General features: G+C 38.5%; 1 protein-coding gene across 2 annotated transcripts in view; it reads left to right on the top strand.

Annotated features, from left to right (window-relative positions):
- LOC126458137 (beta-catenin-like protein 1) overlaps positions 1-27873 on the top strand; it is a 96371-nt gene that overhangs the window by 60678 nt on the left and 7820 nt on the right. For both annotated transcript variants that reach the window (XM_050094979.1, XM_050094981.1), the window contains exons 7-9: positions 12350-12498; positions 17800-17981; positions 20929-21107. In XM_050094979.1, the coding sequence (XP_049950936.1) occupies positions 12350-12498; positions 17800-17981; positions 20929-21107 (510 nt within the window). The remainder of the gene's footprint in view (positions 1-12349; positions 12499-17799; positions 17982-20928; positions 21108-27873) is intronic.

Below are 27873 nucleotides of genomic sequence, written 5' to 3'. Positions count from 1 at the left end.
TACACCTGATCAGTTTCAAGGAATATTTTCAGTGAAATCGATGACTGCAGACCTTGGACACACACACAATCCTAGACACACATTGAAAGAAAAATACACTATAATATCTTTTTGCCCAACACTTGTTATCTAACCTCATAATAAATCAAAATAAAAAATAAATCTACTTTCACATGCCATAAAGCATAAAAAACTGTATAAACCAGTTACCAGTCCTCCTGTTGTATATGTGCTATTAGTCACAGGGTGTACAAGTCAGTGTCTACTCAGAGCCAAGAACATGTTGATTTTATTAAAATGCGGTATATTCAGAAGTAAAGCTCCCAGCCCTTGCTTACTTCCACAAATTGTTGGGTTGCTGTGAGTTCGAAGAAGTGAGAAGTTCAAATTTTCACTGTACGTAATACATGGATCTGCACTTAGAGTAAAAAAGTACTAATTTGACTTCCGAATGCAGCTGCTCCTAGTAGTCAGCATTTGTGAAAATGTCTTGGATGCAGATCATAATGAAAAAATTGTAAAATAAATAAATATGAAATGAGTTCTTTATTTATTTACTGAAATGCAATTTATCTTAGGAGGGTTTGGTAGTAGTTGGGTGATGTAGTCAGAATGGCGTAACTTACAGAAAATTGAAGAACTGTTCCGCATAAACGCTGGTCTTGATTCCTTCTTACGCTTTATTACTATTAGTCATAATAGAAATTGCCAAACTCTTAAAATGGCAGCTATTTATACCCACTGATGTACTATGACAAAAATCAGCAATAAAATAACTTTAAAACTCTAATGAGTGTGTGTTAAATAATGTTTCCACTCCAGTGATAAATAAAATTCTGAGCATTTATTAATTGTCTTTCATAACAGACATGAAATGTCCTTGGGTTTGTGTGTCTAGACTCGCGTAAATCAATGCTTAGCTCATTGATCACATGTACTTTTAAAGACAACTGTGACAGATATGACAAAACTCCTATTGAAAATATTCTCTCCTGTGTATAAAAAAAATAGGTATAATAATTACTGTTAGGTTGTGAGTAATTCAGTTAGAGTTGGCTCACATCAATATCTTATGTTTCTTTTTTTTATTATTATTATTTTATTACTAGCTGAGTACCTGGTGTTGCATTTATTATAATTCTGTGAGTCCATCTCCTCCTCCTCCTCCTCCTCCTCCTCCTCCTCCTCTGATCCGTCCATCTCCCTCGCCCTCTTCTCTGTCCTTCTTCTTCTCCCCCCCCTCTCCCTGTCCATCTCCTTCTCCCCCCCCCCCCTCTCTCTCTCTCTCTGACCACCTCGCCCCTCCCTCCTCCCTACACTCTGTGTCTCTCCTGGGAAAAGAGAAAATAAAGAGTTAGCATTTTTTCTTTCAGCTAAGATACACATTATAACATTATGATGTTACCTAAATAAAGTAATAAAATTGCTTTTAACTATGCATTCAGACGTATTCTTCAACATTCGAAACAACACTGAAGTGACAGTATAGTGACCTGCAATAAATAAATAACTACATGTGTCACTGAAAGCTGAAGAAAAACTTTAAAAATCTGGTTACTCTCTTTATGACAAAGCAGTTGTCAACAAATTCTTCTTAAACTCTGATTTTTTAAGCAAAGAAACTTTTTTTTTCTACCTAATCTGTTAAGTTGGTGCATATGTTCATAAAATTTTTGTTTCGCATATTGGTATTCCGGTTGCTGTGGGTTGATTTATCAATTGCCATTTTTTATTTGTAATTAATTGTTGCTATTTGAGTTTAAATATTGTCGTTTCCTCATTTAGAGATAGTGAGTTGAGCTGTGGATGCTAGAAAATGGAGTGTCAAGTGGAGAAATTGGAACATTTCCAACATATTCTTATGTTTTATTTCAGTAGCTGGCTGACAACAGTGTAGGCAGCCAGAAAGATTTTTGCTGTGTCCATAGATGATGTCATTGGACCAGAGCACAGAAAGAAAATGGTTTTCTCATTTTAAGGAGGATTGTTTTGACATTAGTGACTCCCCATGTTCAGGAAGACCTTCAGGGTTTGTTGAAAGTCATTTAAACACATTAGTCCACAATAATCCATGTCAGTGTACTCGAGAACCGATGGATATGATGAACTGTGATCATTCCACCATCGTGCGACATTTGCACACAATCTGGAAGGTACAAAAATCAGGTGTAGGATACCGTACATTCTCAGCCAAAAGCACAAAAATCAGCAGGTGGCCATATGTGTACCTCTGCTTTCTTGTCATCAACTGGACAGTGAACAACACAGACCATTCCTATCCTGTGTCATTACTGGAAATGGTGACTTCATGCTAACATAAGGAAAAGAAAGTAATGGTGGAGCCCAAACAAAGCAGCAATTCTCTGTACAAAGACCTGCGCCTATTCACAAAAGGTAATGTTATGAATCTGGTGACACAGTGACGGTATGGTGTACTATGAATTACATTCTCGAGGCGCAACCATCACTGCTGACACAATCCAAGAACAACAACCAGGAAGACTGCGAGAAGTGATGCTACTCTACAGTAATGACCACCCGCATTCTGCAAGATTGATGAGAAACCACTATACAGGAGTCTGGTTCGGAAATCATTCCACAGCCATCTTATTCCCCTGGTCTTTCACCATTAGATTTTCAGCATTTCCGCTCTCTGTTGAACAATCTTCAAGGAACTTGCTTTCCAAATGAAAATGCGCTCCAAGCACTTCTCGGCAAGTTCTTCATGTCATAACCATGTGATTCCTACAGTCGCAGAATGGAAAAGTTATGCCAGAGTTGGCAGACTCTTTTAAATAATGAAGGAGAATATATATTGATGACTAAAGTCTCTGTAATGTGTATCTGTTTCCTTTGTTAAACTTATGAAAAAATGGTACAGAATTATCCGTCAACTCAGTAAAAATTTTTCTGTGTAGAGAGTTGTTATGTGATAATAAGTACTATTACTTTTATCATTCGAAAAAGGGCAAAATAAGCTGATGGTGCTATGTTAGCTTCTTCATTGTTAAGTCTATCTTTGATAAGCTTCAGCTAAAATGCTGTTGTAGGATAATATTAGCTATTTCTCCCCCAGTAGACAGATTTGTATGTTTTAGAACCACACAGTTGTGCTTAACATTCCAACAATCTAAATGTGGATACAAAATTTCATCTACGTGATAAACATTTTCTTAGACCAGGGCTTCCCAGCGTGTGGTCTGCAGACCCCTTAGGGGTCTGCCGGCTCTTTCTAGGGGGTCCGCGGCCACCTTTCACCAAATCATGTAAAATAATGAGTAAAATTATTGAATAAAAATTTGAAATCAAATTCATCACCATTTCTTTTTTCGTGTGAAAAACGTGTACTTTTACTTCAGGTCGTATTCCCAAGCAGCCTTTGTTCCTAAGTGAGAATGTATACACAGTTTAGTGCTGGAGAATGCGGCTTCTCTGATCGACTGTTTCCCAACACTACGGGGGTCGTTTGTGCACTGGCTCACGGCGCTAGATGCGCTGAAACCTTTTACGCATGCGAGGAGCTAGCTTTGTCGACCAATCACAGCGCTCGCTGGCATGTATACGGCCCCAGACATCATTAAATGTTAAACTTGCTTTGCCAGTGCACTACCTGTTTCATAAGTCGATTTTTGACCAGTTATTACTTCTAACATGGATCGGTGGCTGCCGTCAGGATCATTGAAGAAGGGTGCAGTTTCTCCATCGCCGTCACAACAAAGGAAGTTTCCAGTTGAAATGAATGAGGAAGGACGATGACCAAAGGAAGAACAATCACAAGAAGCTCCACAGCGGATTTATTATGTGAAAACACTGCAAGAACTCCATTGGTTGTGACTGGGGCGGCCGAGCGGTTCTAGGCGCTACAGTCTGGAACTGCGCAACCGCTACGGTCGCAGGTTCGAATCCTGCCTCGGGCATGGATGTGTGTGGTGTCCTTAGGTTAGTGAGGTTTGAGTAGTTCTAAGTTCTAGGGGCTAATGGACCTCAGAAGTTAAGTCCCATAGTGCTCAGAGCCATTAGAACCAACTCCATTGGTTGCAGTATCCTGTGGAAGTGGAATAACCAAGAAGCGTAAGTACAACGAAAGCTATTTAAAAATGGGCTTTATGGAGACAAAGGAGGGTAAAGCTCAGTGTGTAATTTGTGCCCGAGTCCTTCCGAACAGTTCAATGGTTCCAATTAAATTGCGCCGCCATTTTGAAGGTACTCACCCGGATTTACAGGCTAAAGAAATCGATTTTTTCAAAAGGAAGACTGCTGAACCAGCTGCTTCTCAGCATTGCATGAAAACTCATGCAAAAACAATTAATGAAAATTCATTAAAAGCTTCTGTCTTGGTTGGTTATCGAGTGGCAAAAACAGGCAAAGCCCATACCATTGCAGAAAATCTCACAAAGCCGTGTGTTAATGATATTGTTTCTTGCATGCTAGACGAAAACGCGGTAGAGCTTGTATCTTCAGTGCCATTATAAAACAATACTGTCAAGAGACACATTGTTGACATGTCAAATGATGTGAAAGACACCCTTGTTTCTCGCATCCAACATAATTCATTTTCTCTGCAGATAGATGAATACACTGATGTTGCAGGATTAGCGAATTTATTGGCTTTTGTCCGTTATGAATATTCTGGATGTTTTGAGGAGGACCTCTTATTGTGCAGACCACTACCCGCCAACACAACAGGTGCTTAAATTTCCGTCTGTTGGATGATTTTTTAAGGACTAATGAAGTTTCATGGCCTAATTGCATAGATGTGTGAACAGATGGTGCAAAAGCTATGACGGGTCCTACAGTCAGAGCAATAACGAAAATTAAAGAAAATGCCAGGAATTGCAGCAGTAGTCATTGTGCTCTCCACAGATACGTTTTAGCTACGAAACAAATGCCTGTTTCGTTCAATAAAGTTTTAGATGAGTCCATTAACTACATAAAATCAAGGCCTTTGAAGTCAAGACTTTTCACAATACTGTGTGAAGATATGAGAAGCCTTCATCCTTCCCTGCTTCTCCACATAGAAGTGAGGTGGCTCTCACATGGGAATGCACTCTCTTGGTTGTACGAATTAAGATTGGAAGTCTTAGCTTTCCTTTTATAGCATAACACCAAATTAGCAGACCTTATTAATGACAAAAATTGGCAGTGTATACTTGCCTATTTGTCAGATAATTTCTTCAAAATGAACGAAATGAATATTTCACTCCAAGGGCAAAGTGAAACAAAGGTCACTGCTATCGAAAATGTTTGAGCATTCAAGAGGAAAATCAATTTTTGGGCAGAGAGTGTCGAGGAGGGGGAGGTCGAGTGTTTTCCTCTTCTCAAGGAGTTTTTGAAAAACAAAACATTGGCGCTTGGGAAGAATTAGTTTCAGCAAATTCTGGAACATCTCCGGAGCTTGATGTCATTGTTGGAGCATTATTTCCCAACAGCTGAAGACGAGAAGTTGCAGAAATACGAATGGGTGGTCAACCCATTCACTGTATTCAAAAAGCCAAACATTCTATTACCAAATGAATATGAGTTGTTGATAGAAATTGCCACAGACCCTACCTTGAAATCAAGTTTTGACAGTGACGGTTACTCACACTTTTGGATCCGTTTGGATAACAAGAAATACTACCCCCTTGTTGAAAAGGAAAAATGTGTACTTCTCTGGTTTGCCACAACATACATGTGTGAATCTGGATTCTCGATCTATGCTGCACACAAAACTAAGTACCTAAGCTGTCCAGATGCGGAACCCGACATCCGTCTCCAGTTGTCAAGAACTGAAACTAACTTTTCAAAATTGTGTCAGCAGAAGCACCCTCAACCATCACAAGAGGATTCCATTATTATTCCTACAGACTCATCTATAGTAAAGAAGAAAGCATTTTTCTTCATAGAAGCTCATTTCACTGAGCATCTACGAAGAAAAATACCTGAACTATAATTCTGTAGGAATTTTGTTTCTGTCTTCTATCACTTACAAAATAATTATTAATTGAATACTGTTGGCATTGATATTTTTGTTACGAAAATTAAAATGATCTCCAAAGCTAATTTCTTTTCTTTATATAATATACCGTCCCCTCAGTTAAAAATATGGCCTGCCTATACTTCAATTACAATTACTTGTTATTACTCTGACACTATATTGTGGCAACTGGCTGCGAGTGTAAACAAATGATGACTTTCCACGTGCCACCTTGTAAAAGGTAAACCACCTCTGCCAGAATTGTTTCCTTTAAGATAAAAGTCTTACATTCTGTGAAATGCTTTGCCTTCTTATATAGAAATAAGAGAGTCTGTTTGATTCTTGAGTTTCTCTTGGTGTATTTGATAATCAAAATATCCATGGGTGTACTGCTGGTCTACAGTGTCCAACGGGCACAATATTTCGGCGATCATACATGTCGCCATCATCAGGTGAACTGACAGACGGACGTACCAGCACGTTCACAGGAGCTCAGTCCGTCAGTTCACCTGATGATGGCAACATGTATGATCGCCGAAATATTGTGCCCGTTGGACACTGTAGACTGGCAGTACACCCGTGGATATTTTGATTAAGAGAGTCTGTCTGTTTGTTTTCCTAATTTGTTTACAGTCGAGGCTGACTGCCACAATATAGTGTCCAAGTAGTAGTTGAAGTTGTCAGCTGTGGCTAAACTGTTGTCACGCCGCCTGCCAGTTGCCAGCTACCAACTGTTGCAACGCCGCCTGCTAGCTGCCGGCTATGGACTGACAGCTGCCGTTCAGTAGATACACAAAGACATAAAAATTACTAGATTTTCTGATCTGTTTACATGGGCACAAAAATCGATTGTTGAACTGGAAAATGGCTTTATAAAAGCAGATTTCCAGAATCGATTTTGAAGTGTTTATATGACCAACCAAAAGCGGAACTGGGACATCGGCTAACGAAATCAGATTTTGGAAATGCATGTAAACTGGGTGAATGTATTCCCACACATTGCACAACAGATGTCACAACTTAATCATGGGTCTGCCTCTTTTCTTCACAGCCGCGCGGAATGGCCGCGCAGTCTCAGGCGCCATGTCGTCGTGGATTGCACGGCCGCTCCCGCAGGAGGTTAGAGTCCTCCCTCGGGTGTGTGTGTGTGTGTGTGTGTGTGTGTGTGTGTGTGTGTGTGTGTGTGTGTGTGTGTCGTTTGTCCTTAGCGGAAGTTAAACTTAGGTTAATAGTGTGTAAGACTAGGGACTGATGACCTCAGTAGTTAAGTCCCATAGACTTTACATACATTTGAACATTTTTCTTCGGATTTCACGAAAAACCACACACACACACACACACACACACACACACACACACACACGACTGTTACGAAATATGCATGCTCCTTACACGACAGTAGCCAAACAGTGGAAGTGAACAGACCACAAGTGCCAACTTGTCAACAGCGAACAGCTTGGATGTGACGCTGTTTGCTCTTGGAGGAAGGCAGCTCCAATGTGTGAAATGTCAATTACCAAGTAATTTTAATCAGGCTATAGTGTGTTGAACAAAGGGAGTAAATCCACTAGTAAGTGTCTGGATACAGTGGGAATTCAAATTGGATCGTTAATTTCAAGTTTTTTCATTCATCTCTAAACCAAAGATTATGATACTTCAGGGATGGGGGGAGGGGGGTCATTGGGAACATGGCACTTGCATTAAGAGGCTTTCGGTTCCCATGGGTTTCGCTCTGAAATATAAAGTTACTGTGCTCTTGACTGGCCAGGGGTCTGCCATGGATTTTTGGCTGAAGAAGGGGTCCGCCAGCTGAAAAGGTTGGGAAGCCCTGTCTTAGACCACAGACCACAACTGTCTAAGAAGACGGTGATTATCTCATAGATGAAACTTTTGGAATGTATTTTCCAGTCTTAAGATCACACTAATGGTATTTTAAATGGTTTCAGCATTGTTGCAGGTCATTATCTGTTTAAAAAGAAACAAAAAGAGGGATAGTTAAATACTAGGAAGCTAAATTACGGTTTCAAACTAACATCTGTACACAACTATACAAACTTAAAAACATTTCATAGTAACATCACAGAGCAGAACTGAACTGGCCAGGATTGGACACCCATGTTGTAAACATATCAACACTCAGGGCCAGTTTAATGCTCAAGTGACACAAACCCAACCTGTGGTGCAAAGCTGAGAAGGGTGCCAGTACAAGATTTGTATGCAGTGGATATCACAGCAGCGAAAACTGACATGGTTGAAAGTGTACGCAGGAAAAGGGGGTGCCAAATCATAAGTTGATTGTGTGGAAAAATGTTGTCAAAGCAACACTATCGACCCTTGATTGTTGGCATTGACATCTACATTTCACTACAAAATAGTGTATAGTTGATAAGTTTTAAATCACAAAAATAAGATTAAAATATTCACAATATAAAATTAACTGTGAGATAAACCCTTGTGAAATTGAAAGCTTCTTGTATTTAAAGAAAAAAGAAAGAAAGAAAGAAAGAAAAAAACACCCCACATAACTACTACTGTAGGTGAGCTAGATGTCTACCAGAAACAGATTAAGTGGCATTTGCTTACAGATGAGATGTATGACTTGTTTAGCAGTTGCTTGACGTAAAAGTTGTTCACACTTGCTGTATAGTGCATACTTGCAACTGCTGGTGACTCATTTGCCACTAGCCTGTAGGTGGGTGTTATTTAACATGCTTAAGTTATTATGCAGTGTATTCAGATACATCTAGTTGTTTACAGAAGTTTGTAAAATACCAGGAAAATGAAGTTTACGTGTGGTATACTTTGGTCATAAGTCCTCTTTCCGGGAGTTCAACTGCCTGGTGCAAGTCGATTTATCTTTTCTTTTTCCTTCCAATTTAAACAGAGTGTTTGGTGATGACTTGCTAAGGAGTCGTTTGTGGAACCTGAGACTGAAAAATAAAGTAAAATAATTTCGCATTCAAAAAAGTATTGGTGACATACAATGACAACAAATGTTGTCACAATAGGTGTGAAGGCTTACTAAGGCTGTGTAAATTTGTATTTGATGTTCTTTATTTGTCTGTGTTGAGATCTACTTATAATTTATTTTAGACAACAATAATTTGAACTCGGTAATAAGGTAGACTCCAAATCCACAACTCCTGTGGATATACTTATAATCATTTGTTGTACATGCTTGCAAGGTGATATATATATATATATATATACACTGTCTGACAGTCTGGAATAGAAAAGGGAGTCAAATTTACAAAGAATTTGGTAGTATGAAGCTACTTATCAGTATGACCTTCACCACCTCTGGCCTGACTGCATGCACTGATTCAATTGGGAAGAGCAGCTTTTTGCAGATGATTCTGTAGTATACAGAGAAGTTACAGCATTAGAAAATTGCAGCGAAATGCAGGAAGATCTGCAGCGGGTAGGTACTTGGTGTAGGGAGTGGCAACTGACTCTTAACATAGACAAATGTAATGTATTGCGAATACATAGAAAGAAAGATCCTTTATTGTATGATTATATGATGGTGGAACAAACACTGGTAGCAGTTACTTCTGTAAACTATCTGGGAGTATGCGTACGGAATGATTTGAAGTGGAATGATCATATAAAATTAGTTGTTGGTAAGGGGGGTGCCAGGTTGAGATTCATTGGGAGAGTCCTTGGAAAATGTAGTCCATCAACAAAGGAGGTGGCTTACAAGACACTCGTTCGACCTATACTTGAGTATTGCTCATCAGTGTGGGATCTGTACCAGGTTGGGATGACAGAGATGATAGAGAAGATCCAAAGAAGAGCGGTGCGTTTTGTCACAGGGTTATTTGGTAAGCGTGATAGTGTAATGGAGATGTTTAGCAAACTCAAGTGGCAGACTCTGCAAGGAAGGCACTCTGCGTCACGGTGTAGGTTGCTGTCCAGGTTTCAAGAGGGTGCGTTTCTGGATGAGATATCGAATATATTGCTTCCCCCTACTTATACCTCCTGAGGAGATCATGAATGTAAAATTAGAGAAATTCGAGTGCGCACTGAGGCTTTCCGGCAGTCGTTCTTTCCGCAAAGCATATGCGACTGGAACAGGAAAAGGAGGTAATGACAGTGGCACATAATGTGCCCTCTGCCGCACACCGTTGGGTGGCTTGCAGAGTATAAATGTAGATGTAGTTTCATAAAGCCATTGTACTGTCCTGAGGCAAGCTGGACCATAGCTGTTGTAACTGGTCCTTGATATCTTGCATACTAGCATTGGAACAGAGTAGAAATCTGAGTCAGTCCCGCAGATATCCTATTGGGGACAGATCTGGGGATATTACTGTTCACAGGAATGACTCAACATCATAATTACAGTGTATACTGGCACAACCGATGTATGAAAGAGCAATGTCATGTTGAAAAATGGCCCACGGTAATGTGGGATGAGAGGTGCAACATGAAGATGCAGGGTGTCTGTGACATACTGTTGTGCCATCAGAGTTCCATCAATCACTGGTAGCTGTGGCCTGAAGTCATTCAAGATGCAACCCCTTACCGTGATGCCAGCATTAACACCAGTGTGCCTCTCCGAAACATTGGAAGAAGGGGGCCTCTCCCCAGGCTGTCACCATACTCACTGACGCTGGTCATACAGTGTTGGAAAACTGTGATGCATCCCTGAACACAATTCAGTACCTCTCACCAGCAGTCTATGCTTCCCAGTCACGGCACGGTGCCAAATGCAGCTGTTTGTAGTGTGGTGTTAACGGCATCCTGTGCATGGAACAGTAATTCCCTAGTCCAGCTGGTACAAGTTGCCTACCAATGATGCAGAATGACACAGAATGTTACAGGGAGTCCATTATTTGTTCTCAGATGACCGGCTCAGATGTGAAGGGGCTACGATGTGCTTACTGCACAATACAGCTATCCTTGCTTGTGGTCGTTACATGTGGTCAATTGGAACATTGATGACAAGTATGCCCTGCCCTCTTGTTCCTGTGCAGTCCAATATTGGGCCACTGTCACATTATAAAGGCCCACAAATTTGGATATTGTCATCTTTGACCAGTGGCTATATGGAGACCCACTATGAGGTCCTGTTCAGACTCCTGTCAGGTGTTGATAACGCTGTCTTGTACGAGTACACAGCATCTCCATGTCCTCTCTGAGATCACTCAACATCTGATGCTGCCCACCTCCTTATTTATGTACTCTAGCAGGACTAGTAACAGCACTAATATAATCTGATGGTCGTTCTACCTGTCACAGAGAATTGCAGCTCTAATCATTTATATACCCACTCGTGTTTTATATATGTACGAAGTTACACTGATACCTAACTGTGTTTTCTGAGTATTTTCCTTTTTTCATGCAGTATTGTTAAAATGGCTTTAACTTTATAACTAACAAACAAAAACAATGTTTGTAAAAACAAAGATGATGTAACTTACCAAACAAAAGCATTGGTATGTTGAAAGAGACACTAACAAACACAAACACACACACAAAATTCAAGCTTTCGCAACCCACTGTTGCTTCATCAGGAAAGGGGGAAGGAGAGGGAAAGACGAAAGGATGTGGGTTTTAAGGGAGAGGGTAAGGACTCATTCCGATCCCGGGAGCGGAAAGACTTGACTTAGGGGGAAAAAAGGACAGGTATACACTCACTTGCACACACACACACACACATATCCATCTGCACAAACAATGTTTGTTTTTATTGGTCAGTACAAAAAGAATAACGAGATCAGTGAACTGAAATATCTTGTCTCAGTGTAGCCTCCTTCACCATAGACGAAAAACAGTACAGCACCATATTGGAAGTGTAAGCACATCATTGAATGTCAAACCATCGGCTTGCTACGCCTGTAGGTATTGTGTCAGGATTGTCACCACCAAACGCCCAGTGCCCCTCTTCAGCTTAGGCTGCTGCGCTTATTCTTGTGGCTAGTTATTTCATTCCCATGGCATCAGGCAAGCTCTACATCAGATTATAATTTGTCGTATCAATCAAATGAATTGTCATTTAAGCTTAAGTTATGTTGATGACTAAGTAGTCAGTTAATTCAATGAATTCAGATGAAACTGGCAGTCCCTCACAAATTTCTGATTATGATTGTATGCAAATCATGTTTATAATATACTGATTGAACTGGATTGAGAGGTGGAGGAAGAGCTAAAAACATACAAAAACCAAAATCACTACAAAAATGTCAAAATAAAAATGGTACATAATGATACTGTGAAGTATAGCAAATATCTCCATTTCATCAGACTATTATGAAACTGAAATTTGATATTAAATAGGAAAAGTTTAGCAACATTATCAGTGTATCTCTGTCAATGTTTTAATTAATTAAAAAAATCATCATCTTATCAGAATTGAATAGTTTTGATCCCTATTTTTCTGTTTGTGTTTAGTTTTACAAAAGGCATGATCCAACTTCAAATGAAGAACATGAAATGATGGAGAATTTATTTAACTGCCTTTGTTCGAGCCTGATGTATGCACCAAACAGAGAACGTTTCCTACGTGGAGAAGGCTTGCAGCTTATGAATCTTATGCTGAGGTGAGTACCTTTTCTTTAAAAATAAATGAATTATACACATGTTTTATTTGGTATAAGCTTGCTTTTGTATGCATTTCACACGTACATACTATTACAAGAAAAATTGATCTCAGGGAGAAAAAGACAGCAGATGCCAATGCAAAAAAAATTTTTTTTTGCAGATTCATTCCACAGTGTTTGAGAAGTCTTGAAAGATGATATTATTCCTGTTGAGATTGTATATTTGAATAGAACAGTATTTACACAAATCACTCTTGGTCAATTTAGAGTAGAAGCCATATTAAGGAGGACACTTCCAACTATTCATGGAAACGTCCATTAGAAGATGACTGTACAGCTAAAATTGACTACCAGTCGAGTAAATATACATTTTTTATGCAAATATGCAACCTGTATGGAAATAATGTCATTTCTTTTAATAATAACGCCATCTTCCTCTCGCTTTCTGGGCGATCTCTGCAATTTGTATTGTGGACTGTTCTTGTGTACCTTGCAAATAGTGTCCTTCACTGTGTAGTGCCACTGACAGGATGAGCCAAACCTATATGGTCAAAATAATGAAAACAGTAGAGGGTTCCAAACGGAGTATTCAGAGATGAAGAACAAATGGTTTGAAATGAATATTTCATGCTGTATGTTGTCCAAGTAAGCAATGTGTGTAATGCACATGTTGTAAACTATGTACAATTCTACATCTACATCAATACTCCACAAGCCACCAGACGGCATGTGGCAGAGGATACTGTGGTACTACTAACTGATCCATTTTCCATTTGCGAATGGCGTGTGGAAAGAATGATTATCTGTAAGCCTCATTATTAGCTCAAATTCCCAAATTTTTTCGTTGTGGTCATTTTGTGGGACGTGTGTGGGAAGAAGTGATATGTTGTTTTGCTGCTGGAAAGTACTCTCTCAAAATTTCAATAGTAAACCTCTCTGTGATGCATGATGCCTCTAATCTGGGGTTTGTTGGGCACTTCTGTAATGCTCTCAACTAAACAATCCCATGATGAAACATGCTGCTTTTTATTGGAGTTTCTTTATGTCTACCAGTCCTACCTGGCAACAGTCCCAGATTGATAAACAATACTCGGGAGTTGGTCAGAAAAGTACCTTACAAGCACTTCTTTAGTATATGAAGTACAGTTTCTTAAGATTCTTCTTATGAAACTGAGTCTGGTATCTGTTTTGTGTGCTATTTGATTTATGTGGTCATTCTACTTAAAGTCACTTTGGATAGATACTCCTAGATATTTTACAGTAGTTGCAGTTTCCAGCAATTTGTCATAGTGTAGTTGTCAGTAGTGGATTTCTTTTTCTATGTGTGGGCACTATGTTACAATTATTTACGTTCAGTGTCAACTGCCAGTCCCTGCACCATTCATCGATCCTCTGTAGGTCCTCCTGTAAATTGCACTGTCTTCTGGCATTGCTTCCATCTTACAGACAACCACATCATCTGTGAACAGCCTGATAGAGCTTCCAAGCAGTCTACTAAATCATTTATGTACGATGTAAACAGTAATGGTCATATCACACTTCCTTGGGGCACACCCAATATTACCTTTACATCAGTCGATTTTGTTCCATTAAGAGTGACGTGTTGAGTTCTGTCTGTAAGGAAGTCTTGAATCCAGTCACAAATCTGGTCTGATATTTGGGAAGCTCATTTTTTCTTAATGGCAGTGCTGGAAAGTGACAAAATACGTTCTAGATGTTGAAGAACACTGTGGGTCTTGTGGAGTAACAGAACGAGCTGAGTTTTGCTAGATCTCTGTTTGCAGGTTCTACGTTGATTTTTATAGAGAAAATTTTCAGTCACATTTACTTCTACATCTGCATCTACATATGTACTCTGAAAGCCACTGTACAGTGTGTGGTGGAGGGTACCTTGTGCCACTACTAGTTGTTTCCTTTCCTGTTGCACTCAAAAATAGAATGGGGAAAAAAATATGTTGCCCCAGTGTCTCATACCTTATGTTTGTGGGTCTTATGTGGAATGTATGTTGGCGGAAGTAGAAACTTTCTGCAATCAGCTTCAAATGCTGGTTTGTTAAGTTTTCTCAATAATGTTCGTCGGAAAGAATTTCACCTTCCCTCCATTTAAGTTCCTGAAACATCTCCATAATATTTACATGTTGTTTGAACGTACCAGTAAAGCATCTAGCAGCCTGCCCCTAACAATACACAATCATGTGTGATATATCCCTGGTGGAGTTTTAGTGTTAAAAGTTCATGACTTGTTAATGATGCAGATTTACTCATCACAGGAACCTGCTCTCCTTCTGGCAGCAGTTTTTTGTAGGCCACTGGAGCAACAAAGGATATCTAGTGAGTGGAAAAAGTGCAAGTCGTTTCCGTTTTCAAAAAGTGTCATAGGACAGATGCATGTATTTATAGGCCTGTATTGTTGGGATCAATCTGTTATAGAATTATGAAACATGTTTTATGCTCATGTATTACAACATTTTGGAGACCAAAAGTCTCTTTTGTAAAAATCAACATAGATTCTGCAGAGAGGGGTCTTGCAAAACTCAGCTTACTCTGTTCCTCCATGAGATCCATAGCACTGTAGATATAGCATGTACGGATACAGCAGGTTGTAGTGTTTGAATAGCTGAATGAAAACAGAGAGAAAATTTTTGTAACATGTTGTCATAATTTGGAGAAATTTATCTCCATGGATAAAAATTTATGAGAAACTGACTTTCAAGTCAGAGAAAGCTGGTGGCCAGGGTTGTTGACAAAGAATTGTTCACACAGTAGAATTTGAGGAGATGGTGTTGGATTGTATGGGAGAAGATTCATTAATAAACACCCATCAACTTCCATATGCTGGTGGTCCCAGCTGGAACAGCCAATATTCAGGGATATGCCAGAAATGATCAACAAAAAAAACTTCATACGGATATATGCCCTGTACCGAATAGTTTCAAGATAGAACATATTTAATGTATGTACATTTGTTTATGGGCTAGTGGCATGCATGTGTGTGTCTTACTCAGCCAACCTCGTTGACATTTCTTCTAGCCCACCCTGCTGTGTTGCTTTCAGCCTCGTTGCTCAGGATGTCTTTATGCCATTAAACTAGCCTGTTGAATATGCTGTTGTCCATGGTATGTTGTGAGCAAAGTAGTGTGAGGGATTGGGAATGTATCAGCTAGAGAAGGATTTGTTCGTTTTGTTTTTACACGTGCTAACTAAAATGCTGCACATGTACGCCAATGAAGAATATGCTGATAAGGTGTACGTTAATGGCTTCTTTGATGTTAGTGCTTTTGCTGTTGTTGAAGAATAGTGTTAGTGCTTTCCAACTTGTGTAATTCCTGATTGTAAAGTGTTTGTCAGAGTATTTAGCACATTGCGTGAAATAGGTATTCTTCGCATTTTTCTTCTGAATGTTATTTCACCAAACTGTGCAGGAACAGCCATATGTTGTTGAAATGGTACAGCGTAGTTCTTCTACCAGCACACGGCAACTTTCTGTATGTATCAATGTCCCAAGAAGGTGTGTATGGCAAACATTGTGTGTGCAAAACTTGTACACATTTCAGATAAGGGGTGTCCATAATATTTGCATTGGCAACAATCCCATACAACTTCAATTTTGTCACTGGTTAAATGATCATACATCATTTGCTTCCATTAATACCATTCACTAGTGAAGCCACATTTACACACACAAAATGGAATCAACATCACATGTAATAACCATGTGATCAAAGGAAATTTCACAAGCTATAGTGAAACCAATTTCGAACTTTGTGTTTCAATATATGTTTGGTGAAGCTTGATCGATAATATATTAATAGGTCCAGTTGTTTGAGAAGATTTAATGATGGGCCATAATTACTTGCATTTTTTGGATTTTTTTTTTTTTTTTTTTTTTTTTTTTTTTTTTTTTTTTTTGAGCACCTTGAGGTCATAACGTGCCACACGGACTGCATCGCACTTCCAGGATGATGGAGTCCGTCCACATTTTACCAGATGTGTGAGGAAATATTTCAATTGCATTTATCTAAATTTCTGGATTGGCCATGATAGTACAGTTGACTGGCCATAACGATCAACAGACCTTCAGCCATTAGATTTCTGTTTATGGGGTTGAAAGAAATCTGAGGTGTACAAATGAGCGGTGAATACATGAGAGGAACTATCTGGTTACATTATGGATGTTGCTGCACCCATTAGGGAATGTACAGAGGCACTCAGACAAGCAACACAACATTTTCTCCCAAGAACGCAAAAATGAACTGAAGCTGACGACAGAATATTTGAACATTTATTGTGAACTGTACTACAGCTGTAATGTGATGTGAATGATGGTACTTTTAAACATTCGTTTAAAAAATATGTGTTTTTCAGTTGATACTTTGTAAAATGCATGTTTAATATTTAATAATTGGTGCACATGTGTAAACCGGACAGTGTATGGAACAATACTGAAAATAAATAAGAACGTGCATTAAGTGTGTTCTGTCTCAGAAACCATTCGGACTAGGGCCTATATCCAAATTTACCTTTTTGCTTCAAATGACCATTCCTATTATACCCCTGAAAATTGACCATTTCTCCTGCAACACACTATAGATGCCAGCTGATGGGTATTTATTGGTGTATATTTCTAATGTGGATACTAGCTGAGCATGTGACACGCAGTCAGTGTGTAAATATTTTGTAATAGTCATAAAATTGTTACCAACTCATGAAAGAATGGAATCTCCAGGTAGGAATGTCAACAATGTAGGAAAAGATAGATTCATGTTTGTGGTAAGGATAACATGGCTGAGTTGCAGACAGGTACAATTAAAAAAGGCTTACACATAAGCTTTCAGCCTCACCCTTTGTCAGAAAGAGAGAACCACACATCATTCAGTCACACAAGCAAGCACACCTCACACACTCATGATCACAAACTCCAGCAGCTCAGACCAAAATGCTATTCTGGCATTGTGAATGAATGGTGTATGTTTCTCTTTTTATGATTTACCATCTAGTGAGTTACTTCATACCATTAAAATATTTGTATATGTTAAATTCTTTAACTGTTATAGTTCTTTTCATATACAAGTAATAGACATACAAAACACTTTTTTTGGAGGCCGTGCTCTTCTGCTTCCTTGAAGTCAGTTAAGGCTGTTGTAATCTCCAAACTTATTGGAAAGCACTTGTCAGCTTAGACAACATGATGAACTCATTGGTTTGGGATATAATGTGTTTTCAGTACATAGCAAAACTTAGCTGAATTTCTTGTGTGTGTGTGTGTGTTTTGCATTTTCTTACTGGAAACATACATTTCAGGGAAAAGAAACTGTCTCGAAATGGCTCGCTGAAAGTACTTGATCATGCCATGTCTGGACCAGATGGAAAAGAAAATTGTAATAAATTTGTAGATATCCTTGGACTCCGAACAATCTTTCCATTGTTTATGAAAACTCCAAAGAAAAATCGCAAGCGTATACTGACCACTGAAGAACATGAAGGTAAAGTTTCCATTCATTTGAAATTGCTAAAACTTGCTTTTCCACACAATGTTTCCTGGCATTTAATATTTAGGTTGTTTTCCATTTCTGTGTAAGGTATTGATTATTTATACTTCAGAAGACTAAAGCTTGCTTGCTATGGGTAACAAATTATTATTACATTCTCATCATACTTATCAGATTAATACAAAGTAAATTGATATTTTTGTTAATGCCTTTTAAAACACCATTTTGTTCTGTTGCTCAGTAAAATAAAGTTGATTAATTCCAACCAAATTAATAATGCATTTCTTTTTCATAATTTGTTATGTTTACAGAATCATAGTTCAGTATTTATATGTCTCATAATTGACGAAATGTTCTTGGGCTTCCATCTGGGTGGCTGCTGTGAAATACTTGATGTTTCAATGAATGTCACTCATCATCCTCTTTATCTTTGCCAGAAGATGATAACAGCGACACTCATTGATACATTGCAGAATTTCAGTTCTTCCGCTCAAATGGAAGCCCAACAAACTTTTGTCAGCAGTATATGCCAGGAAAGTATACATTCACATATCTCATAGCTGTTGTCATTCTTGTTGTATTGGATCAAAATTATTATGGATATCTCCAAAATTTAGGTTGAACATGAAACTTTCAAAGTTTGTATTAATGCTTCTTATTAAGTTTTTTCATTTTTAAAAAGTGATAGTGCTTGTTGTTGTTTTATGAACATTATATTTATTCCAGCTTATACTACAGTTTCTAAAAACAAATAATGGAAGGAGTAAATGTAGACAGTTTCCATGTAATTGGGCCTTTGAACAATCAACAGGCACATGAACAAAACCTTACTGAGCTTTCAGACAATGTCCTCCTTCAGAATTAATTAATACAGAACACACATGCAAATGCACAGTTATATTGTCTGTGCTCTGTGATTTGATTCATCCCCCAGTTCTTATCTCACATACACTCTTCACACATAATGTAGCAAAATTGAAGCACATGAAAGTATTTATTTGTTTCCATAAAAGCAATCTAGGAGGACAAGGATATTTTTCTTGATCTGGCTATGAAAGAGCTTTGTTTAGGTAAACAGATGCGTTTACTTTTTCGTCTGTTTCTCCTGTACGTCAGTTCTTTGTGCACTGGGGCTAATGTTCCCAGTGAGTAGATTCTATACATAATGTGTAGTTCTGGAAACTTTTTGAACTACCCATGCTCAGTTGCCGTAACCTTTATTTAGTATCGCCACCAGCAGATACTGAGATGGATGCAGATGAGCTGGCATGGATATTGCAGCCAAACAGTACAGAACACTGTCACTTAGAGTGTATACAAGGCATTGTATGGGCAAAACCACTCTCCCAGGTGATCACCTGCTGGCCTCATTAGGCCTGATCAAGTAGCTCTTATGAGACATCAACTACCTCAGATGTGGCCTTTACCTTGCGCCATGCTCCGTTTTCCATGTGCTTAGTTTACTCTGTCACTCACACTGATGGCATTTTGTTTACTTCATGTTCATCTCTATGTGATGTTGGGATGCTCTGCTCTCCTGGAGATTGATTCACATATCCAGTTTCTTTCCCTCTTTCCTGTTTCAGCTCCCCAGGTTTGTATTCGGGCCACCATTGGCCATTTTGTGCCGACAGTCATGATTTTGTGGCATTGTCATGTCTGTACAGATACAAAACACTGGATTGAACACTCGATTTTTTCCAACCCAAACTTCGGTGAAAGTCAAGATGATGACAAATTTGGTGAACAGGATGGGTACTCTTATAGTACATTCTATGAATTACTTGTCTTTCATACACCAGAACACCTTTGTAGGCAGGTGTGTTGTCCAGATTTGTCTATTTTATTTTTCTTTCTGCAATCTAGCCTTTTTCGCTTAAATTTTCATCTCACTGGTCCAGCGGCTACTAATTGTTTTACCCATTGCTTGGAGTTTAAGAAGGAAAAATACCTTCTGCAGCCCAAAATCGAGTGGCCACAACCTTTCTGTTTTTTACTTGCTCCCCCCCCCTCCCCCCCCCCCCCCCCCCCTCTCTCTCTCTCTCTCTCTCTCTCTCTCTCTCTCTCTCTCTCTCTCTCTCTCTCTCTCTCCAGTGACTACCACACGGGATCTTTAATTGCAGTTATATTCTGCAGTGACAAATTGCAACATGACATTAGTTGACTTGACATGTTTAAATAATCCATGCATTGGCTGAGAAGATTATTTCTGTATTTGCTACTCATCAGAAGTCAACTAATGCATCACATGTCTTGCAGGGAATTTTCTCCTAGTTAATTAAAATGAAAAAATACTTTATTCTTGCTTCTTGTGTGCATACGGTATTAGCTATTTCATACATCTGCAACCAATAATTGTCCAACAACATGTTATACACTATATTGATTTTTTTCATTGTGTGGTTGCAGTTTTGAGGCATCTTTCAGAGGAATTATCTTGAAGTGAAGTATGATCATCCTTGATTTCTGCCACCTTTTTGTTGACAGTGACGGAGCATACTCCTGAGTTCTTGGTTTCCGTAATCCAGCTGTGACAAAGAATTTTACCACAGCACCTTATTCCAGTGTATCCAGTTAAATAAAATACACACAAAATAAAAATTAGAAAGTAGAACGATTTAAACTATTTTGCAGATAAGTTGAACTTGACTTACATTATTTCCAGAATGTATCAACGTAACAAAGACAAAATTTCAATGATATTAATACCATGTGTGTGCCAGGCTTTGCTCTTATATAGCCTCTAAATGTTATCTGCAATCATATGTAGCTTATCACAGAGAGTAATTAACTGTAAATGGGGGGCATTAGCTGGGGATATTTGAAATTATTTAATTTTATATATAAAGTGGAGTTGCACTGGTAATTATGAAAAAGCAAATTTGTAGTTATTTAATATGGTGTATCTGAGGTTAAAAATATTATTTCTTACTTCCAACAGAACACGTGGTCTCAATTATTGCAAGTATGCTGCGCAACTGTCGGGGACCACAGCGCCAAAGATTATTAAATAAGTTTACGGAGAATGATCATGAAAAAGTCGATCGACTTTTAGAACTGCATTTTAAATATCTGGAGAAGGTTGAGCAGGTGGATGCAGAGCTAGACCGCGAGCGAAAGGTATGGAATGAAATACAAATTCTCATCAACTTTATAATGAAATAGGTTAAAAGTTTCTTTAATTTTACTTGATATGTTGTCTGTAACAACAACAACAACAACATTGCTACTACTACTACTACTACTACTTCTACTCCTACTCTATATACAAGATTTATCATCAGTGTTTGAAAGAATATATTTGTATCAGAAAGATGACATCTAAAATGAAATTAGAGTTACATACAGGTAGGAAAACAAACTCTGACAGCAAGTTACACTTTTTGCAGAAATCTGTGATCTCTTTGAAATACAGACTGGGGACAGGCAGGGAGATGAATTATCCCCAATTGCCCTCAATACTGTCCTGTAGAAAATAATGAAACCCTAGGAAAAAGTGCTGAAGTTGGAAGGACTAAGTGAAATACCCCTTGGGAAAAAGGAAACAACATGGAAAATAAGTGATTAGCTTTTTCCCATGACCTTGCCCTTTCAGCCTGAAAACAAGAAGGATGTGCAAAGAATGCTGGAGATCTTGCATGAAATTGCTGGAAAACAGGTCTGAGAGGCTCATGTGAAAAGATAGAATATATGGAACACAGGAGACATCATGGGAAGAAATACTTGAATGTAAAACATGGGAAGATTAACAGGACAGACCAAGGAGAACGGAGTCAATCCAGTAGACTGGATAAAGAGGCTGTCAAAGGAAGAGCCAGAAAATTGGACTTTGCTTACAAACTAACACAGAACAGGTAGAAAGTGAGCAATATCCTACAAGGCCAAAATCAGGCACTATAATTCAGCTTTAAAACCAGAGGTACTCTGCTTCGAAGCATCTTATTTTAAATGAAAAGACAATTGAAAGGATTTGAAAAGAAGGAAAGGAAGTATCTCGGAAATTCTGGGGTGCCAGAAGACTACTGTAAAACTTAGACGAATGGAAAAATGAGGAGTTCTACAAGTAGACCAAATAGATCTTGTACACAATGCAGAAATGACAGTTGAAATTTTATGGACACGTAGCAAAAATAGATGAAAACCAGATGAATGAGAACATTTTCACTTATGAGATGTGATCAAAAAGTAACAGGAATGTTTTAATTTTGTAGACCTTATACATCTGATTTTCAGTTTTTTTCATCTTTTGGTGTACATGCTCCTGATGTATATTTACATTTTCAGCTGTTTTGAATATTTAGTTTAGTGTTGACACTCAAAAGGTTAGGCATGTTTTCGAGTACTCAGCAAATTTTTACTTTTGAGTAAGATGGATCGAAGAATATGCATTAAATTTTACTCGAAAAATGTAATAAAGCGCAGATCTGCATTCAGAATGTTGCCTGTGGCTTTTGGCAAACATACTATGAGTAAGACAAGAGTTTATGAGTGGTATAAACGTTTCAAACAGGGTCAAGAAGATATTGAAGATGACGACCACACTGAATGCCCTAGTACATAAAATACTGATGACATTGTGGAAGAAGTAAAGAAAATGGTTCTGGAAATTCGCCAAATCACCATCGGAGAGGTTGCTAAGATGACGACATACCCTTTGGCTCATTTCAAGTAATTGTTTTGGATGTTTTAGGCATGAAATGTGTAGCAAGAAAGTTTGTTGTGAACTTGTTGAATTTTGACCAAAAACGACACCACGTGTATATTGCTCAGGGGTTGCTGAATGAAGTTGACAGTGATCCAGAACTTCTAGAGAAGGTTTAACATGTGACAAAACATGAGCATATGGGTAATGATGTCGAAACCAAGGCCCAATTGTCCCAATGGAAACTGCCTGAAGAGCCAAGACCAAAAAGAATTTGACAAATTCAATCATTTGAAGGTTCTTCTCACTGTTTTCTTCAATTAAAATGGTATAGTGCCTCATGAATTCCTGCTTCATGGTTGTACAGTCAATAATGAATACTACCTTAAAGTTATGTGGCAGCTGTTTGAAGGAATCCGAAGAAAACAGCCAGCATTGTGGCAAAACCACTTGTGGAAATAGCTTCATGATAATGCTCCCACTCACACCTCAGTGCTTGTTTGTAATTTTTTGGCAAAAACAAAAATATGCAAAAACGTTATGTTGGCTCAGCCACTGTATTCACTGGACATGCCCTCTGTGATTTCTCTCTGTTCCTGAGGCTGAAGAGAATTGTGAAAGGACGTCGTTTTGCCATCATTGATGAGATAAAAACAGAATCACCAAAGAAGCTGGACACCATAACGAAAAATGAGTTCCAGGAGTGCTTACAAGTGTGGAAAAAGTACTGGCACAAGTCTATTATATCTGAGGAATATTACTTTGAAGGGGACGAAGTTGTTGTTGATGAGTAAATGAAGATTCTTTAAGAAAAACAAAAATTCCCTTTACTTTTTGATCACACTTCATATTTATGTTTATCTGTTCTGTACATGTGAGATGGTGATGTTTCAGTGTACATAATTAAATCTGACAGAAAAGTTATGCAAAAGGAACTTGCAAAATTATATACAGGATATTTAAGAAAGATGATAATGCCAGGAAACTGGAACATTGTTGTAATTATTCTCATTCACATGTCAGGAGATAAACAAGACAGATAACTACAAACCTATCAGCTTCGTATTCATAATATATACGGTAGTAACTAAAATTATTACCAACTGTGGAGAGAAAAATGTGAATTTTAAAAATAGGAAGTATCAAGCCAGCTTTAGAATTGGATGCAGCATAATGGACTACTTGAAAGCACTGAACAGGTTATGAAACTTCCTGACAGATTAAAACTGTGTGCTGGACCAAGACTCGAACTCGAGACCTGCCTTTCGAGGGCAAGTGCTCTACCGACTGAGCTACCCAAGCATGACTCACGACCTGTCCTAACAGCTTTACTTCTGACAGTACCTTGTCTCCTGCCTTCCAAATTTCAGTGAGTAGAACTATAAAGTCCGATTTTGAGAAGGCTTTTGACTCCTTGGTCAACAATATTGGTACTGCCAATCTCTGAGGAGAAGTAAATTTGATCAGCCTATGCTAATACATTGAATACATGTTTATGTATTTATTTATTTTTAAGTCATCTGTCATCTGACTGGTTTGATGCAGCCCGCCACAAATTCTCGTGTTGTGCTAATTTCTTCACCTCAGTATAGCAACCACCCTATATCCTCGGTTATTTCTACATCTACATCTACATCGTTACTCCACAATCCACTTTATGGCACATCGCAGAGGGTACCCTGTACCACTATTAGTCATTTCCTTTCCTGTTCCTATCGCAAATAGAACAAGGGAAAAACGACTGTCTATATGCCCCCTTAAGAGCCGTCATTTCTTGTACCTTATCTTTGTGGTATGTTAGAGGCAACAGAATCATTCTTCAGTCAGCTTCAAATGCTGGTTGTCTAAATTTTCTCAATAGTGTTCCTCGAAAAGAATATCGCCTTCTTTCCAGGGATTCCCATTTGAATTCTCGAAGCATCTCTGTAACACTTCTGTGTTGCTCGAATCTAACAGTAACAAATCTGGCAGCCCACCTCTGATTTGCTTGGGTGTCTTCCTTTAATCTGACCTGGAATAGATCCCAAACACTTAAGCAGTACTCAAGAATAGGTTCCACATTTATGCGGTCTCCTTTACAGGTGAACCACACTTTCCTAGAATTATCCCAATAAACCGAAGTAGACCATTTGCCTCCCATACAATAATCATCACACGCATGTTCCATTTCATATTGCTTTGCCGCATTAAGCCCGGATATTTAAACAATGTGTTTGTGTCAAACAGGGCACTACTAATGCTGTATCCCAAAATTATGGGTTTGTTTTTCCTACTCATCCACATTAACTTACATTTTTTCCACATTTAAAGCTAGCTGTCATTCATCACACTAAATAGAAATTTTGTCTGTCATGTTGTATCCTTCTGTAATCACTCAATTTTGACACCTTACCATTCACCACAGCATCATCAGCAAACAACCATACACCGCTACCCACCTTGTCCACTAAGTCATTTATGTATACAGAGAATAACAGTGGTTCTATCACATTTCCCTGGGGCGCTCCTGATGATACCTTTGTCTCTGATGAACATCCGCCATTGAGGACAACATACTATGTTTTGTAACTTAGTAAGTCTTCGAGCTACTTGCATATTTGTGAACCTGTTCCATATGCCCGTACCTTCTCTAACTGCCTGCAGTGGGGCAGTGTATCAAATGCTTTCCAAAAATCTAGAAATGTGGGATCTGTGTGTTGTCCTTCATCTGTAGTTCACAGTATATCATGAGAAAAGGGCAAACTCAAATTTTGCACAAATGATGCTTTGTAAAACCATGCTGATTCATGGACATAAAGGTTCTCTGCAAACTGATGTAAGGAGTATTGGCCTGTAATTTTGCGGGTCCATTAGTTTGCCCTTCTTATACACAGGAGAGACTGGAAACTTGCTTGGGAATTTGCACTGGGCTAGAGCTTCATAATAAATACAAGCTAAGTAACGGGCCATTGCCTTAAAGTACTCTTTGAAAAACGAAATTGGGACTACATATGGACCTAATGACTTATTTGTTTATTGAATGTATTCTGATCTCTGTCTTCCTCTGCTGTTTTTACCCTTGCAGCTCCTTCTAGTGTTATGAAAATTATCTGATGATGTTGTAACGTATGTCCTTGTCCTGTCTTCTTGTCAATGTTGAACATATGTTTCTTTTTCTCGAATCTGCAGAAAAGCGCCTCATTTCTGATCGTATCAGTCCATCTAATTTTCAACATTGTTTTATAGTACCACATCTCAAACACTTTGATTCTGTTCTTTCCCATTGTCTCCTCAGTCCATGATTCACTACTGTATAGTGCTGTGCTTAAAATGTACATTCTCAGAAATTTTGTTCCACTAATTAAGGCCTCTGTTTGATGTTTGAATTTTTATGGCCTGGAATGCCCAATTTGCATGTACTATTGTAATTTTTCATGTCCTCGCTTTGTCTGGTATATGTTATTCCCTTACTTTGCTTTGTAGACAGCCATTTTGATAAAATGCCATCAGTGAATCTTATCACTGTTATCCTTTCACCTGAATTTTAATTACCTTTTTGAACCTTTCTTTTATTTCTGTCATTGCTTCTTCGATGTACAAATTGAATGTTAGGAGAGAGAGGCTGCATCCTTGTCTTATGCCCTTTCTTACCCTACCACTTCATTCTTGGTATTTCACTCCCATTTGGTCCTTGTGAATAATGTGTGTGATCCATATTTCCATATAGCTTAATCCAGTTTTTCACAGGCTTTCGAATATCTTATGCCATTTTACATTACTGGACACTTTTCAGGGTCGACAAATCCAGTTAACGTGACTTGATTTTTCTTAAGCCTTGCTTCCATTATCAGAATAGGTGCAACGTCAGAACAACACGTCTGGTGCCTTCACTTCCCTAAAAGCCAAACTGAATGTCATCTAGCAGCTCTTTGATATTCTTTTCCATTCTGCTGTATATTATTCTTGTCAGCAACTTGGATGCATGAGATGTTAAGTTGATTGTGCGATAGTTTTCACATTTATCTGCCCTTGCTATCTTCAGGATTTTGTGGAGATATTTTTCTGAAAGTCTGGTGATATATTTCCATCTTCATCGATTCTACATAATAACTTCAGTAGTCCATTGGTTGCCACTTACCACTCAACAATTTTAGAAATTTCGATGATGTATTGTCTATCCCTTCTGCCTTATTTGATCGCAAGACTTGCAGAACTCTGTTGACCTCTGACTCTAATACTGCATCCCATTTGTCTTCCGTATTGATTAACATTTCTTCATCTTCTGTCATGTCGTCAATCAAGTCTTTCCCCTTGTAAGGGTCTCTTTGTACCTATCTGCACTTTACTGTGAGTTGAGCAGTGGACTTCCCATTGTGGTCTTAATGTTGGTACCTTTGCTTTTAATTTCCCCAAATGTTGTTCTGACTGTTGTGTGTGCTAAATCAATCTCTCCAGTGACCATTTCCTTTTCAATTTATTCACCTTTCCCATGCAGCTCTTTCAACTTGGCTTCCCTTCACTTCTCATTTATTTTATTCCTAATCAGTTTTATTTATTTCATTCCTAATCAATTTATAATTCTGTATTTTGGTTTTTCCAAACATTTTTCTTCTTTTGTCGATCTACTGAATTATTTATTCTGTTGTTCAAGTTTTCTTTGCATTTACCTTCATTGTACTAATGTGTCAACTGTTCTCCCTATATGATTCCGCTTTGGAGAGACATCCATTCCACTTCTGCCTGCCATCTGTGGCATACAACATGGCAGTACCTACAGCCTTGGACAATATCATGCACATCTTATCATTCCTCAGTGCTTCAGTATGCCACTTCTTTCCACAATGATTCTTCAGGGCGAGTCTCTTAAAATTCATTTTATTTGTTATCCTTACTAAATTGTTATCCGAATCTGTATCAGTTACTGAGTATGCTTGATTGTGGAATCTCTGTGTAACTGTATATTGTGCTAATTTCACAGCTTCCCTCTGACTTCAGCATAATAGTGCAGTTCAGAATTGAAAGAGGTGTCGGCCAAGGAGATCCCTTATCACCAAAAGTTTTCTCAGCAGTCCTAGAAGAAGATACCAAGTCCTTAAATGGGGAAAACAAAGCAATGTGTGTTAATGGATCATATCTGTACGACATTGTCCAGTCCAAGCTTGTGCACCATCTCTAATGACCTCATTGTTGTTAAACATTACATACCAATCTTCCTTCATTCATTTCAATATAGTCTTCAGCCTACAGTGAATAATTCACTAAAAG

The sequence above is a fragment of the Schistocerca serialis genome, chromosome 2 (genome assembly GCF_023864345.2).
Source record: "Schistocerca serialis cubense isolate TAMUIC-IGC-003099 chromosome 2, iqSchSeri2.2, whole genome shotgun sequence".
Classification (NCBI taxonomy): domain Eukaryota; kingdom Metazoa; phylum Arthropoda; class Insecta; order Orthoptera; family Acrididae; genus Schistocerca; species Schistocerca serialis.
Note: the sequence above shows the minus strand (reverse complement) of the source record. Positions and strands in the feature narration are given on the sequence as shown.